This window comes from Notothenia rossii, assembly GCF_949606895.1.
Source record: "Notothenia rossii genome assembly, chromosome: 2".
Classification (NCBI taxonomy): domain Eukaryota; kingdom Metazoa; phylum Chordata; class Actinopteri; order Perciformes; family Nototheniidae; genus Notothenia; species Notothenia rossii.
Genome location: NC_136904.1, coordinates 81,878,263 through 81,893,635, shown reverse-complemented (window position 1 = coordinate 81,893,635; position 15,373 = coordinate 81,878,263). Strand labels below are relative to the sequence as shown.

The 15,373-nt window shown below is 38.6% G+C and overlaps 1 protein-coding gene across 1 annotated transcript in view; it reads right to left on the bottom strand.

Moving 5' to 3' along the window:
* Window positions 1-2,102: 2,102 nt before the first annotated feature.
* Window positions 2,103-15,373, bottom strand: part of hs6st3b (heparan sulfate 6-O-sulfotransferase 3b) — a 68,033-nt gene continuing 54,762 nt past the window's right edge. Inside the window, exon 2 of the mRNA XM_079666536.1 lies at window positions 2,103-6,910. Within this exon, the coding sequence (XP_079522662.1) occupies window positions 6,142-6,910 (769 nt within the window). The 3' untranslated portion in view covers window positions 2,103-6,141. The remainder of the gene's footprint in view (window positions 6,911-15,373) is intronic.

The following is a 15,373-nucleotide window of genomic DNA, read 5'->3' as shown; positions in this document are numbered from 1 at the left end:
AGACAATAAAAACAATGGCATAGTTACAGTAAGACTCTGTTTTTCCTATATGTAAGTTTGTTTCTCCCAACTTGTCAGTTTTCCGTTCAGTTTCCAATATCGATAGCTTGAGGTTTGTGTATTGATGATTGTAGTCAGTATTTAGTGTGCCACTTAGTAATGACTGTTCAAATAGTCTTCTCATGAGCTGACAAATGTTTGTTTTTGGAGAAGGTATCTGGTTTTGGAAGGGGTATTTTTAGTTTTGAGTGCCTTAGAGCACTTTGCAAGAAATGTATATTGTTATGGTAGAATGGGTTATTATGGTGACCGGAGTTTCAGTTATGAAAACACATTTGTCTCATTAGAGGACAATTTGTTCTGTTTCGATCGACTTATTCTTTTTTGTGACCAGTATTTTCAGTTTTGGTCATGTAAGTGCATTTTGCAAAAGATATTCAGAGTTATGGCAAGTGTGTTTCTGTTTAGATGGCTATGTTCTTGTTTTGAAGAAATGAATTTTGATTCTAAAAAGTGGGTTTAGCGATTGAGAAAAACTGTAAACTAAACTGTGCAATGTCTGTTGAAGTGGTGTTTTTTTTAGACTGTCCTTTGTTTTTGAACATTTAAATATTCTAAAGTGTGAGACCACTGGTGAAAAGGTAAATAGTTTGGTTGTCCTGTACACAATCCTGTGAGTGGCGCACATGAATTCGTTGAAAGCATCACTCCCATCTAGTGGTTAAAAAGGCTTTCAAAAAAGCAAAACAGTAGTAATGTTTTAGTTTGAGAAAAATACGTATTTAAATAGGAGACAAGCTTATTTGGTTTAACATTCGTTGTTTTTGTAAAAAAGTCCTGAAGAAGACAGGGTGTTTCTTGTGTTTTTATAGAAATGAACAGCCTGTTTAGAATGAACATGTGGCACACAATGAGCAGCAATGCTATCTTTTGGCCTGTAGATGGCCCTCTTCCCTTAAATATATTTCTTAAAAAATTGAAAATCCAGAGGCTTGTGAGGTGCATTGCTGGTTTAGAAACCCAATTCAGTGGTTTCAATGTATTTCAAGCTGTGTCACATCCTGCTGTGATCAGTGAGGTTGTGCAGTGTGGCTAAAAAGCTGAACTATATGGTAAAATGAGGATCAAATACTTTCAATATTGAGTTATTTCTGGTACCTGTCCCTGATCTGAATATATCCAATCTGGCAACGATTTCCCCCCAAACCAGCTAACCCAGGTTCATAAGGATTAAATGAATGTCAATTGATTTTCTTGTCTACTTTCACACCAAGGATTTGGTTTGTCTTTTGAGTTGTTGTTTTGTGGAACAGCCAAATTCTTGTTTTTTCCCCCATCTATAGGAAGTAATAAGATAGATAGATTCAAATTCAGAGTTTAACAACTTTTCGTTGGTGCATTACACATTTCATACAATAAAACACTGAAAAAAAATACTGTCTAACCATCTTGGTGCCTTGCTGCAGTCACTTGATAAAATGCCGAGCCTTTCATCCTCACTGCACAACCTGAAGGAGAGCAGAAGTTTCTGTATGTTGATACAGATGTGAAGTAAACGCCAGATTAACTCAATATTCTGTCAGCCCTGAGGCACTTGGTTTTATAGGTGAAGGGAAACAGACGTGTTTTCATGGCTATATGTTTGCACTTGTTAACACCATGCCATACCCTACTTTTCTGGATATTGATCAAAGCCTATCCTACTTTGCTAATTAAAAGTGTGCTCACAATTAATGTGTGATGTCTTCACTGTATCAGCACATATAATCTTCATTTAGGAAGTTAACTGGCTTATAAAACATGTAAATGTCTGATACTTAATGATATGAATCATTACATTCAATGCAAGAGAAAATATCAAGCTAACTCATATAAATAACTGGATGTGATTATCTTTAATTAGGCCTAATACATGTAACTGTGACTTATCACATTATATTCAAAGTATATACTCACCTTAAGTTTACTTTGAGATGGTTCACAAAACAACTTCGAAAACCAATTTCGAAAATCAGTTTTTGGTAATATACATTCTTGCAAACAAAACCTCAAGTAGGTTAGTTGAAAAATATAAAAAAACACACCATAATGTCATGGCCATTCAATGCATTTATTTCTGATATTATAAACAGAATTAACTCATTTTTTCAGGTCTGACAAAGTGGCAGATTAAATATTACACGCCAAAAGGCTCTTAAACCGTTCATTTCATCACAAGACTTTAACATGTACATATACATTCTTACACTAAGCTGTCTTCCATCATCACTGAGGTGTTGGTAATTCTGGTATTTCCCATCAGGCAAAGCCATTCTTTAGCAACAGTTAAAACTATATAAATAAACAAATAAATGTACATCATCTTATCAGAGACATGTTGTGGCAGTACAACTTCAATACAATGCTTCTATAATATAGCGGCATGTCACACTTTTATGAAAATGTCATTAACATTTTGAGTGAAAAGTCCTTGTTATCCTCTTTTCTTTATTCACACAATCGTTTAAGAGATTTTGAGTTTTTCCTTTTCCTATTTGCAGTCCATAACAAGTCTTTTAGGAGAAATATGTATTAAGAAGTCACAGAAATAATAAGCCCAAAAATTTAGCAGTGTACTGTTGTTTTATTTTTAACCATTTTGCAGTTTAAATATCTTATTCATTTTCTGTGTTTCAAGGGAATAAGCAGGAGCTGACAGAACAATAAAAGTAGACACTAACTGAATAATACAAATATTTGACTTCTCAAACATTTTTTGCAAGTTTTACTAGATCTCAGCCATTACACGTCTAAATATGTTGTTGATTATGCTGGTATGGATGTACAGTAAATGTCTTAATGTAGCCTAATTGATGAGATTAATGGCCAACAGCAATTGGCAACATTTTATTTTCAACATTTCCAGCTAATTAATCAATTTTTTGTATTTGTAATACTCTTTGACAGCGAATTATTATTATTTTAAATTGTAGAAAGATCTGTCTTTGGTAGCCTTTATTGAAGGCTTTAAACCTACACTACATTATTGATATATCTTTTTAGGTAGAAACCCTACATACGTAGCTTCAGTATTATGGCTTACAGACAGAATAAAACCGATCAGTCACTTCCTGTTTTGATGAGAGGAGAGGTGGAACAGCCTCGCTAACTGTAAATTAGTTGTTTTTCTTCGTAAAGCAAGGTTTGTTTGAAAAGACTGATGCCTTTAGCAGAACCCCTAATGCACTTATCACAATTATTCTTTCATTTTCACTGCATTGACATGACATTTTACGATGATAATGCTGAGAAAATTAAATAATTTTTGGTTGCTATTTTCCTACGTTTTTGACATTATTAAAATATTATGCTGCAACTCGTTCAGCTGAGTCCACTCTCTCGCACAGTGTCAACATTAGGATATAGGACCCTCTTTGAGTAATAAACTAAAATTAGCTAAATTTTTGCTTTATGAACGGACCCGGGAGTCACTCAGCAGTTACTGTCTCCATGGAAACCCCTATTTGCAGGTGTTACAGCTGATTGAGATGTGCTACTTCTTCCCCTTCTTCTTCTTTGATCTCTGTGGTGATCTCTCTCACAGTAGCTTCTTTACACATGAACACAACAGATGTTATTTACGTGTTGAACCTTTTCAGTTCCTTTCTTTATTCTATGCCTCTCAAGTGAATCTCTAGGTGATCAGTCTGTATTCTGTATCGAGGGCTTTGAGGCAGCACAACACAGGTGTTAATGATCACAACAACAAATATACACATAATAGGCAAAATAACCTCACACTCACATAAACATGGGTATATAGCTCATTTACAACGTAGTTTTTCGTAAGTGTTTCATTAATAGCTGTACAGCACACGTACTGCTCCTGCAGTGCTCATGCCATCTGTCATCGGGGGCCATTGTAATTTCTACAGCTTGTGACACAGCAGTGCTGCATGTTGGTTTATTAAAATACATTTTCAAAATGAACGTTCTGTTGAAAATTCCCATTTAAAAAAGAAATTCTCCCGGTCTAATAGGATTATCATTTAATGCATATATGTTGCCTGTGGTAAATGAAGAGCTTATCTGAAAAGTACATACTTATGATTAAACCAAACAATGAAAAAATGACGACCCTGAATCTGAAGCTTAATGGAATTCAGCCATCATTTATTAAAGTATTTACAGTACAGTAATAATCCTGTATCCAACTTCACATTTTCTTTTTATTTAAGTAGGAATTTGAAGTTTAGTTATTGAGTTGCTTTGTGTATTTTTTATTGATTTACTTGAGATACATCTGATCAAACCACACCCACAGTCTTTTTTTGTCAAAGATGTTGACAATCAATCTGAATATTTTCATAGTATTTAATGTTATTGGATCATTCTTAATGATACACCTACATCTAAAGTTGCATGAAATTTAGGCCATAAAGTATTATTGAGACACAGATATAAAAAATGAGCCTTTGTCAATAATTATAATCAAAAATAATAATTTTGTCACAAATATATTTCCCTGCTACAACACAAGCTTCATGAATTCAGAAATACATTCAGCACAGAAGGATTTAATATTCAGTGCTGCAGCTCCTGAAACACTTGGCTGAGAGTTATCAATGTGCTATACACCTTGTTGTTGTTCTCTTCCACCCATCCACACTCTCAGTGAAGTGAGTGCATCCGTACAGACAAGTTCACCCATACAGACCCACAGCTCAAACCTGTATTCATTCACCACATTCAGTGTACGATCCAAATGAATCACTCAAACAAGACGACGGTGATTCTCTAAACCGAAACAAACCTGTGCCATCCGAGGTATTTCATATTAACGGCAATAAAAGAAGAAACAAGAAAAATGACTTAAAATAGCAGCAGCCGTACCACTTCAGTGTTGACATTTAGAGAGCGTTTAATTTGACAAGCAGGGGTTTTGAGTGAATGTGAGATGAGAGGCATAAAAAGCATCACTGAAGCCTATTTAAGCAGATAAAAACAAGCCCTCTTTTATCTTCACGTATTGGCTCGCTGATTGGATTTGAGGGACCGGAAACGTTCGGGCAGACAAAATGACAGATGTGTTTTATTTCTCGACTCCCTAGTCTGAGGCTGGTGTTTGTGGGCTGGGGGCTCTGCTGGCATTAAAGCGCTCTCGCTGCCCACAGTGCCGTCAGCTCTACAAACATGTAAAAGCAGCCAGTGTGACGGGGGGGGGCGTGAGAGCTGAATGCTGATCATCTCGTTCACAGTCCGGCCACACACCAGCCACACTGACACATTTCATCACCTTTACTATTTACCAAGTTTTTATCTGCCACATACTTGTTGAATTATTCACAGAATATGCTTTTTTCCTCACAGAGTACTTGTTTCCTTTCTCATTTTCTTTGTGATTAACACTGTGTGTACAGCACATGATATCTCTGTGTGACGTGCTAAAGTCTGCAAGGTATTGCACTTGAGGAAATGAATATATATTGAACTGTAACCAAAATATAACAATCAGATATAGTCTTCTGTAATTTGGTTTAAAATATTGGTTTTGCATGCATACAACAAAGTCTTTAGAGAGGGTTTCATTGTCATTGAATACAAATACAATAAATACATGGTGATTTGAATTAACTTTGGCTCACAGTACTGCATATCTTTTGGAAATCACTCTCCCCAATTGTCAGTATAATGTGGACGTGTGACATGCAAGCATAACTTCTTCTACAACATCTTTCAAAAGGAGAACGTTGCAACAAATACTTCATGACATTCCTTATTGTTGCTTCTGAATGTCAAAATAAAGCAATGGCAGCTTCTTTTGATTGTTTTTTTCTCCCTTCACCTCAGTTCAATGTCTTATTCAACACATGATAAGGCAAAAATTAAATGACCAAAACAATTCATAAACAGCATTTAAAGATTTAAGACACCAAAGGGCACTCCAAGGCAGAGCTGCTGTGAGACGCACCGACTTGGCAGTTTTCCTAAAGAAACAGCAGAGCACTTGGATCACACTGAAGCTGAAAAACAGACGGATGCATGAGACAGATAATTGGTGAGACAAAGAGAGAGAAACACCGGATGTGCGAGAGAGAGTCAAAGCTTTAAACAAGTCTGTGAGGAATCTCTCTCCTGCTCCTCTCTTTTAAGACCACAGCCTCACCAACGGGCCACTTGGCTTGTGTAGTCCTCCGTGGTGGTGGGGAACTCACCCTCAGTCCCTTTCTCCGACCCTCCTCCCCTTCTCCCACCTGCATTTCCTCCCCCTTTGTGTTTGGGCGGCCATGGCCTCCCTTGCTCTTTTTGCTCCTTCAGCCAACGCTTCTCCTCGCGCCTCTTCAAGCGAACCTCCTGGTGCTCCCTCTGGCGGGTGAACTGGAATCGCTGGAGGAACAGGTCCTTTGCGTACTCGTACAACTGCACATCCAGATAGTTGAGGTCCTCGATGCGTCTGCGCACGGGCTCGCTCAGGTCCACGTTGGCGGCTCGCGTGCTGTTGATCTGCGTGAAAGCGGCGATGAAGCGCAGGCTGAACGTCCGCTCAAACATGTACTGGGTCTTGCGTTGAAACTCGGTCAGGCCGTAGAAAGCCATGTTCTTCAGGTTGCTCATGGCGCTGCTCAAAAGGATGTGGTTCCGCTGGCTCTCGTTCATGGAGGACAGGTTGTAGCAGCCCACCAGGCTCAGGTCAGCCAGCATGCGGACCTGTCGATTATTTGCCAGGTTGGACGGGCAGTTCATGAACTCCGTCAGGGTGACCCCGGACCAGTCGTCTCCGATGTAGCAGTTTGGCAGCTCGTCCTGGGTGGGCGAGCGTCCGTCACACATATGGAGGGCCGTCTTCCACGTGGCTCCTCGCTGGACGTGCTTCCACTCGCTCAGGTAGCGGGACACGGGGTCGCGCAACATGGTGATGTAATAGAAGTTCCTGCAGCCAAAACAAAACACAGTTAGCGAGTTGTGAGCATATCATTATCATTATCATCATCATCATCATCATCATCATCATCATCATCATCATCATCATCATCATCATCATAGAGGGCTGCCCTGCATTGTGCTGACAGATGGTGACTTTTGTCTGTGTATGAAAGTCCAAGGTTGAATGCTAATTGGCAAACTGGAAGTCTCGCTAATGAGATTATTATTTTAGTTTATATATATTGCCCTTGGAAATTACATCAGAGCAATGATTTTACAAATTTGAGCTAAAATCCTTTCCGTTCCACAGATTTCTCCCACCTGCCAAAATGCAGAATAATTGGGAATCAAGACATAATGGTAATCCTTGGACACACAGAGAGAGAGTTAAACTGACCCAACCAAATCCCAAATATGTCACTGTTAAAAAAATAACGAGGTTTCAGTTTGGCTGCCTAAAATACATTGCACTTTTAACTAGGTATCCAACTATTCATTTGTCACCCAATCACAGCAGGTCATTTTACAGGGGAAAACACATTCGGCTGGCATTTTGGTGGTGAAGAGCTGTTAAATTAGAGCTATTCTTTTTTATACAAACCTCTCCCCTAGAGAGTGTATATGTCCTCAATGTTTGCAAAAGGACAGCCACTGAACAAGGAAAACAAGGGAGGACGCTTAATATAGATTCATCAGTTTCCTGCAGTGTCAAAGGGACATTTCAAATGAGGACTCAGATGAAGCTCTGTGGTGCAGGAAGCTAAATATACATCTTATACCAATACCATAACATTTGTGTATGTATTACAAACAAAGCAAACATTTTCAATATGAATGTATGGTTACAAATCATAGTTGACTGTGAAGTTGATATTTTGCGTGGGAGTGACAGACTGCAAGACGTTTGACCCGACCTTCAAACTAAGGTTGAAGAACTCCAAGGAGATCTACTCAGCTGAACCGCCGGTATGTCAAAGCGCACTCTGATGGAAAACAAAGATTGGACAGGTGTTGTCCAGGTAAGCCACTCCTAAGGTGATGTCCTGTGAGTGCTGTATGAATATTTAATGATGCGACCCCCTCCCCAGAGACAGTCACGGCAGATAAAGTGGAGCACGGCACTGAGATTTCCCACTGACTCCAAAGCTGCTCTCTGCGCTTCTTTCAACACAGCAAACATCCGCACAGTCTCATAAAAGAGGCACACAAACAGCCTCCTGTGCTTACACTCTCTTGTCCTTCAGGGTTGGCTTCACACAGGAATAGTTTGCTCAAACTTTACACAGGTTGTTTAACACGAGAATATCGTTTTTGTTTGGATTACTTTATTTGTTTTTTTGTATAAACTACCGTTTTTGACCTGACCAGTTCTTATAAAGCAGCTTTAACACTGACATATCCCGGTCATAATCACAGTCTGCTTTACAGATAAATGATAAAAGGGCGGGTGTGTCAGGAGTCTATTCAAGAGCTGAACAAAATGTAATCCATTTGGTGATTGAATTATCAACCTTTTGATAATGGATTTAACATCTTTAGAAAGATTCTGTGGCACGCTTCTCCAATATGCAGATTTGCTGCTTGTTTTTGTTACATTGTAAAATTAATTCCTCTGGGTTTGAAACTGTTGGTCAGGCAAAAAAAGGACTTCATTAGTAATGAAAAAACGAATTAGCTAATAAGATGAAGTGATAATGGAAACAGTTGTTTGATGCAGCCCTAGCCAGTACCAGAGATCATGCTGGGATTGCTGTAAATTGCAAAGTGTGAACCTGCTCTCATACCAATAATTTACACATAAATAAAACCTTTTAATATATCCTGAAGTTAATCAGTTTGACAACAAAGTGTAAAGTAACAGTGTGAATGATGATGGGATATGGAAACTTAATTCCAAGAGTTCAATTCCCAAAATCGTGTACGTATATGTTCAAGTTTGCAAACAGCTACCATACAGTAAGTCAGGAAAGACGCTGTGATTACAGGCCTGGTGGCAGCAGCTGTATCCTGGCACTTTCTCCTGCTGGCTTCAGATACTCCCTCATTAGACTGTCTGAGACATAAAAACATGCAGCAAGTGTTGTTTGAGTGCACTCGACAGCCCGAAAGGTCAGTGGTGTGCACCATCAGTGTCAAAAAGCATCAGGATCAGCGGGTCTGCAGAGCTGTCTTGAGGAGGCATTCCCTGAGTGACACAGATGGCTGTCTTGAGGGGGGGGGGGGGGGGGGTAGGGGAATCAGGCCTGTCTTACCTCTGGCCTGTGTTACTGCAGTACCACTAAAGTCAAAGCTCACTCCCCATCAAAATGACCGTGAAAACTTTACACTGTGATGCTGATATCCAGCAGATAATTGTTGGTGCAAATCCATTGCAGAAATCTTAGAAAGCAGTTCAAATGAGACTACTTAATGACATGCTGTCTCTTCTGGCAACACCGAGACAAAGGAAATTAAAGGAAGAAGCATGTTTTGTAGAGTTTTCCTCATAATTTTTTTTATAAAGTCTTTAACCAGTTGCTAAATGTTGAGTGCATCAAAACAAAGAATACAGAGCCATCTTTAAGATTTATCAGCTTCAAGAATGTGTTTGGACCAACATCACATGAACATTTGGAGTATCTGAGATCCTCCTCCTCCTTTTAAAAACACCATAACCAGATGTGTGATGTATCAACACCAACACAAACACACTGGTTTATATTTAACATGTCGTGGGGATCAGTGATGCTGCTCTTGTGCATGGTGCGTAGAAGATGCACAAACTCAAAACGTGTCCACTGTTGTTGAGTGACAGGAATACCAAACCTGCATCGTGTGGAGGGACTAAATCTTTATCTAGGCTTTTGGAGGTATTTGTGACCATTACATTATATTGGTCAGTGGGGGAAGACACATTTCCATATTTCATTTGTTGGGAGGGGCTACGATCCCCTCCAGGTCCCCCACTGCGATGGAGTAAAGAACCCTGTTGAACTCTGGTTAATCATGGATCAATAATGGATAGGAGGCATATTGCAACCCATTCCACCCCAGAATACTCATCTCTAAAGCAGCAGCACCAGCAGCCAGACTTCAGCGGTGCACAGAGTAAATAGGGGCCATTGAGCAGAGATCGAAGAGGAATTCAAAAGTGTGGCTAAAAATGGAAACTAAAGCAAGGAATGATGAGGGCAGCAGAGGAACGAGCAGCTACAGCCTATAGCTACTAAAGCTGAATACTGAAGCTTGGTTTGATTTAAATGGTTATTGATAAATACAGCTTGCATCGAAGCTATGTTTGATTGATACATTTGAGAAGCAGAGGTTTGGCACAACAGTCGAGAAAGAATTATGATATTCAATTAAAACACCACATTTTGAACTGCTCTGTTTTTTTTTACATCTGATCTAAGGGCTACTTTATGCACAAGGGAAATAACATAATCTACAAGGTTTTCGAAATACTGCTTGGAAATGGGTTTTTAGTGTGCTCACACTGGTAACTGCCCAAAAATAAAGAGCATGCATACTAAAAAACAATTGAATGTGTTGTAGATGGAATATATTTTCCCACAATGCAATGCAACAAAAAGGAGCTAATTACAGCTGAAAAGCATCAATACTAATTGTGGATGGTAATGAGACACTTCCCGTAACACCTTAGAAAACAAAAGTGAATCATTGAACTCTCTGAGAAAAACATGTTTTTCTCTCTTGGTTAGATTAACTGGCAACAATAATTACCTGTGCTTAAACAGCTAAAACAGTATTATTGTACTAGCAGAATTATTGAAGATTAGTACAAACTCTGTATATAATTAGTATCTAATGTAATATTGAATTTTGGACACAGGGTCAACAGCTTAGTGGTCATGTATAACACAACAGTGTTTTGAGCCAAAGGCTAAAATCAGCATGCTAACATGATAATACTGACATTTAGCAGGTATGATTACCATGAAAGACTGATATTTCATCCATAGCCTCATGCCACTTTTACAGCTAAATAACAAGCCAGCTCCCTGTGAATATCGTCACTAAAACAGCCCCTGAACCCACAAATAAACAGTTTTATCCTAACCCTATGTCAGAGCAAAAGACAACTGGCTTTTAATTGCCCGTTATTAGCCTCATTGACACAATTTCAGCCCACTGCTTCTCCCTGATTGCAGGCTGCTAAAAGAGACATTGTACTCTCAGCCTGAGAAAGCAGATGAACTAAATTAACTTCTCAAGATTTTAATGTGTGGGGTTGGGTATCATTGCAGGTGCTTCAGGGTGGGAAAGGGAAAAGCAAAACAATATATCTGTGAGCCGGGCGGAAAGTTGCAAAGGCTAACACAGAGGGCAGTAAATAAGTAAAGACAGACCATGTCCCCGTACAACAGTGGAACTGACAGATGTTGGGATGTAGCCTGGAAGACACTCGATGTGTGAGTGTGAGTCAAAGTTTGAGGCATCTGCCGGTAATAAACGAAACTTCTACTTAATTACAATTTTCTAAATGTTCTGTTTTATATTTGCTTTATTTGTTTTATTTGCTCCCATGCAGCCGGAGAATTTAGAAAAATAAACCCTTAATATGTCAAGTTTTTCGCTCATTAAACCGTTCACCAATCAGCTTAATAGGCATGATTTATAATGGGGATGTCTTCTTTCTAAATAGATTTTTTATCTTGATAAGTACTCTTTTGGCAATAAATACAGCATGTAATAGAGAAATACTTAAGGCTTGTCACCATTATCATGTAGAAAACACCTTAATACATTATTGTTTAACGCTTATTTCAGAAGTTACACTTACTTTTTCAGGATCACTTTCCTGTTTGATATGTTACAACAGTGCGGATTTAATGTCACATTGGTCACGCAGCACTATGAAGCAAATGTTAATAAAATGAATGATGGTTCATACCTTCAACATTGGGTGTCCTCCCTAAAGAGGTATAATGTACTAGAGGTTGGGATGCATGTTAGGAGCACATTGTACAGTCAGCCCTTGAGAATAAGGTATTGTGTAATTTTGCACCTCACTTGACTCTTGCCCTTTTCTCTGCTCTGCTTTTCCTCCATGTCCTACATTAGTGTTAGACATTAGTGTTCCCTCCGGATCTATAACCTTTTCTTAAAGGTTGTCACATTAATCACGCCGCTGATTTCACTCGTCAATCTCCCTCTGTATCTGCTGTGGTTATCGCTCTCTATGCTGTGCGTGGTCTGTCCTCACTGCCCTCTACTTGAGGCACTGCATATAAAAAACACCATCGCCCTCTTTCTTCACTCTTTGTTTTGTATGGCTGTTTCCAAGCGACTCCTCATTCAGGTAAGTCATGGTAATAATGATGAAAGTTTATGGGAGGAAGGCAACATGGTGATGTCTGATTGTTTCTCGACAAACAATTTCAAGCTGGTATAGTTTTGTATTTAAAATGTGAAATCAAAATGTGGAACATATTGCAATCTGCTCCTGAGGAAATCAGTTATTTTATTAAACAACAGGATGACAAACAGGGCTACTGAGTGCACAGTTTATGGAACGTTATGAACCCTGTCTGCAAGAAAATATGTTTATTAAACTCATTTCCAAATGTAAGGTTTGATGACAATTTCCATTAACATGACAAACTAAATGAGAACATATTGTTCATAAATGTATATTGCAAGTTGCAAAAATGTTCATGTTTACCGCTGATATATTTCCACACTATTTCCACTTATAGTGAGTCCAAAACTTTGGAACTTTTAAAATATGTTTACAGTTGAGGGATTTCAAGCATTTAGGTATGGTAAAGGGGAAAATCTGGTTTAATGCAGAAAAATCAGATTTGTTGATTAAAAAGACGATACAAATTCTCTATAATAGTCACATCTTTATGCACCAGAAAATGAAATCTAATATATGACGAATGCTTTGTTTAGCAATAAATTAGCGATAAATGGCGTTGAGATTTCTATGAGCTCACAAATTGTCACAGGGATAATGCTGCCCAGATATTTCTTCATTTTTTGGGGGGGTTTTATATAATTGTTTTCGCTTGAATATAAATCAATTTGAACAGATATGATTCCCTTTCTTTTTTCATCAATAGAAACTTTAGACTTGGATTTAGACATTTACTAACGTCTACATTTTCTTTAGTATAACCTTTTTGGATGAAATACTCCTTTATTTCAACAATCTGTTTTGTTAACCGAACCTGACTCCCATCATGCAACTTCAGTAGACAAAAAATGTTTTTGGTGAACAAAAATGGTGACGGTCACAACAAGGATACTTCGGAAGACTACAATATAAATGTAATTGACTGGACACTGGGTTAAACACAAGACATATGGTGAAACATTTCCAGCGAATAGTGTCTGGTTGTGTTGCCCCACAGCCATCAAACATGATCTGAGCTGTTTATGTGATCAGAGCCGGGTGTTAGCAACACAGTGCAGAAATATGTGTTTGCCAGTGGCACTGCCCTCAGCTAAAATACCTCTCAGCTCTCAGTGAGGCGGCTAACCTCACTAACCAACACACAACACAAGAAGTTGCGCTCTAAAAATAAACATAAGGATGTACAATATGAAACCTCATCATTCAAGCAGAGGCTTCAAACTCAAAGGGGATGTAAGGACAAAATGTTTGAGTGTATAACATACAGCATAATGTTGTGAACTCACCTGAACACCTGATCTTACAAGAGCCTTACCGATACTTATTTGAGCAAAACCTGAGGACTCTTATAAAAAGCTTTTTACTTACCAAGATGTATTGTTCTCACGTGAAGCAGAGCCCTATGGGTATGCCCACCTGAGGGGAAAACAAAGCTGCCTTCCACTGCCCGCTAACAGCTCAGCTTTTACCACGACGTGAGCCAAAGATAATTATTGTTTAATTGGATGCAGAAAGGACCGAAGAGACAAGCCTGGCTGTGTCCGTTAAAAAATACCGTCTCAGAGCAAAGACAGAAGGGGAGATTGGGAATTCTTGCAATTAGAAATGCCGCTGCCCCTGGCAAGCACTCTTCTTCTAAACCTGCCATAAAAGTCCATTTATACCAATCCCTCCTTCTCCACCGCAACCCAGGATGTCAATATGGGGTCAACTGTGCGGTTAGGGAAGGTGGACGGTGGAAACATGTGGGAATTTACTTTACTCGGTGACAGAAGATGTTTTATCACTGTCCTGTCACTACTGCCCCTAAAAGGCCAACCACACTATATGACAAGCTAATTAACACTTACATTATCTTTGAAAATACAAACAAACAAAAGTGCAGATTGTCAGTACTTTTGTAAAGGTTAATCTGTTTAGGATTATAAGGGGATGGATTATTCACAAGATGTATGAAAACACCGCCAAAGTACAGCTACAGTATGGCTGGCACTAAGCTGTTTCTGATGATACAAATACAGTGTACACGAGCAGAACCATTCCAGTTAGTTCATATAGAAATAGGATATTTCTATATAAAGGTCATCTAAACACTCTTAAGTGGTAAAGGATGAATGTTTGACTGTTTTTTGCAGTAGCTAAATTCTCAGTGCTAGCCGCCATGATGAAATCTTGACGTAGTGTTATCATCAGTGGGGCCATAGCCTGAGGAAAGGCACATTTTCCTCCTATTTAGAACCAGCAGTGCAAAGAATATTAACAGACTGAGACAAATGTTTACTTTCACCTTCAAATCTATGGTGTATGCCCACATCCATTTGTGTTATTTACAATCTAATATACCTGTGACACTGAACCATTTTACTCATAGGAAAAAGAAGAGCCAGTCAGACCAAAGGAAACAATCAGATCAAATCTCGCTAGAGGGCATTTCAATGTACAGCCTCCTAAGAAATAAAGAATATCCTTTAAAAGAAATGTTTTGCTTAGCAGCCGCTACAGTCCTTATAATATTGGATTGTATTTACCAATTTCTGCCCACTATGTGGCCAAGGACAAATGATCAGACTTAGTTGCTTATCTTTTATTTCAATCACAGAATAACTACACTTTAAAAATAGTTGACTAAACTACACAAAACTGAAGGTATAAAGTGCCATTAAATCATGTCAAACAGTGCCTCTAATTGCTAAGATCTCTGCATCTAGTTTATCTAATGCGTCTGTTTGCCTATTCATTCTTCCCCTTCCTGATAATTCCCTTTCACTCCCTTTTCACTTACTCAGCATGCATTTCTGCCAGTAAATAGTAAACCGTTCACACCATGATGCTTATAGTCGTAAATATGGCATGATGTAAATGGAAAGTACAAGTAATTATGAGCTCTAACAAAATAATTTACCTCGCAAATCGAACTTGGTTTCTATAGTTATTACATTGACATTGACAGAGGCGCCTTTACTGAAATTACATGTGGAAAAGGAAAACACTTTTGAATAGATGGATGCCTCTAATCTATTTAGAAGCTAATTATGACGCCCCGTTTAGTTTGAAAAAGAAAGTATTAAATGCTGCCTTCCCCTGTTCTTATACGAATGTGAGGTTTGG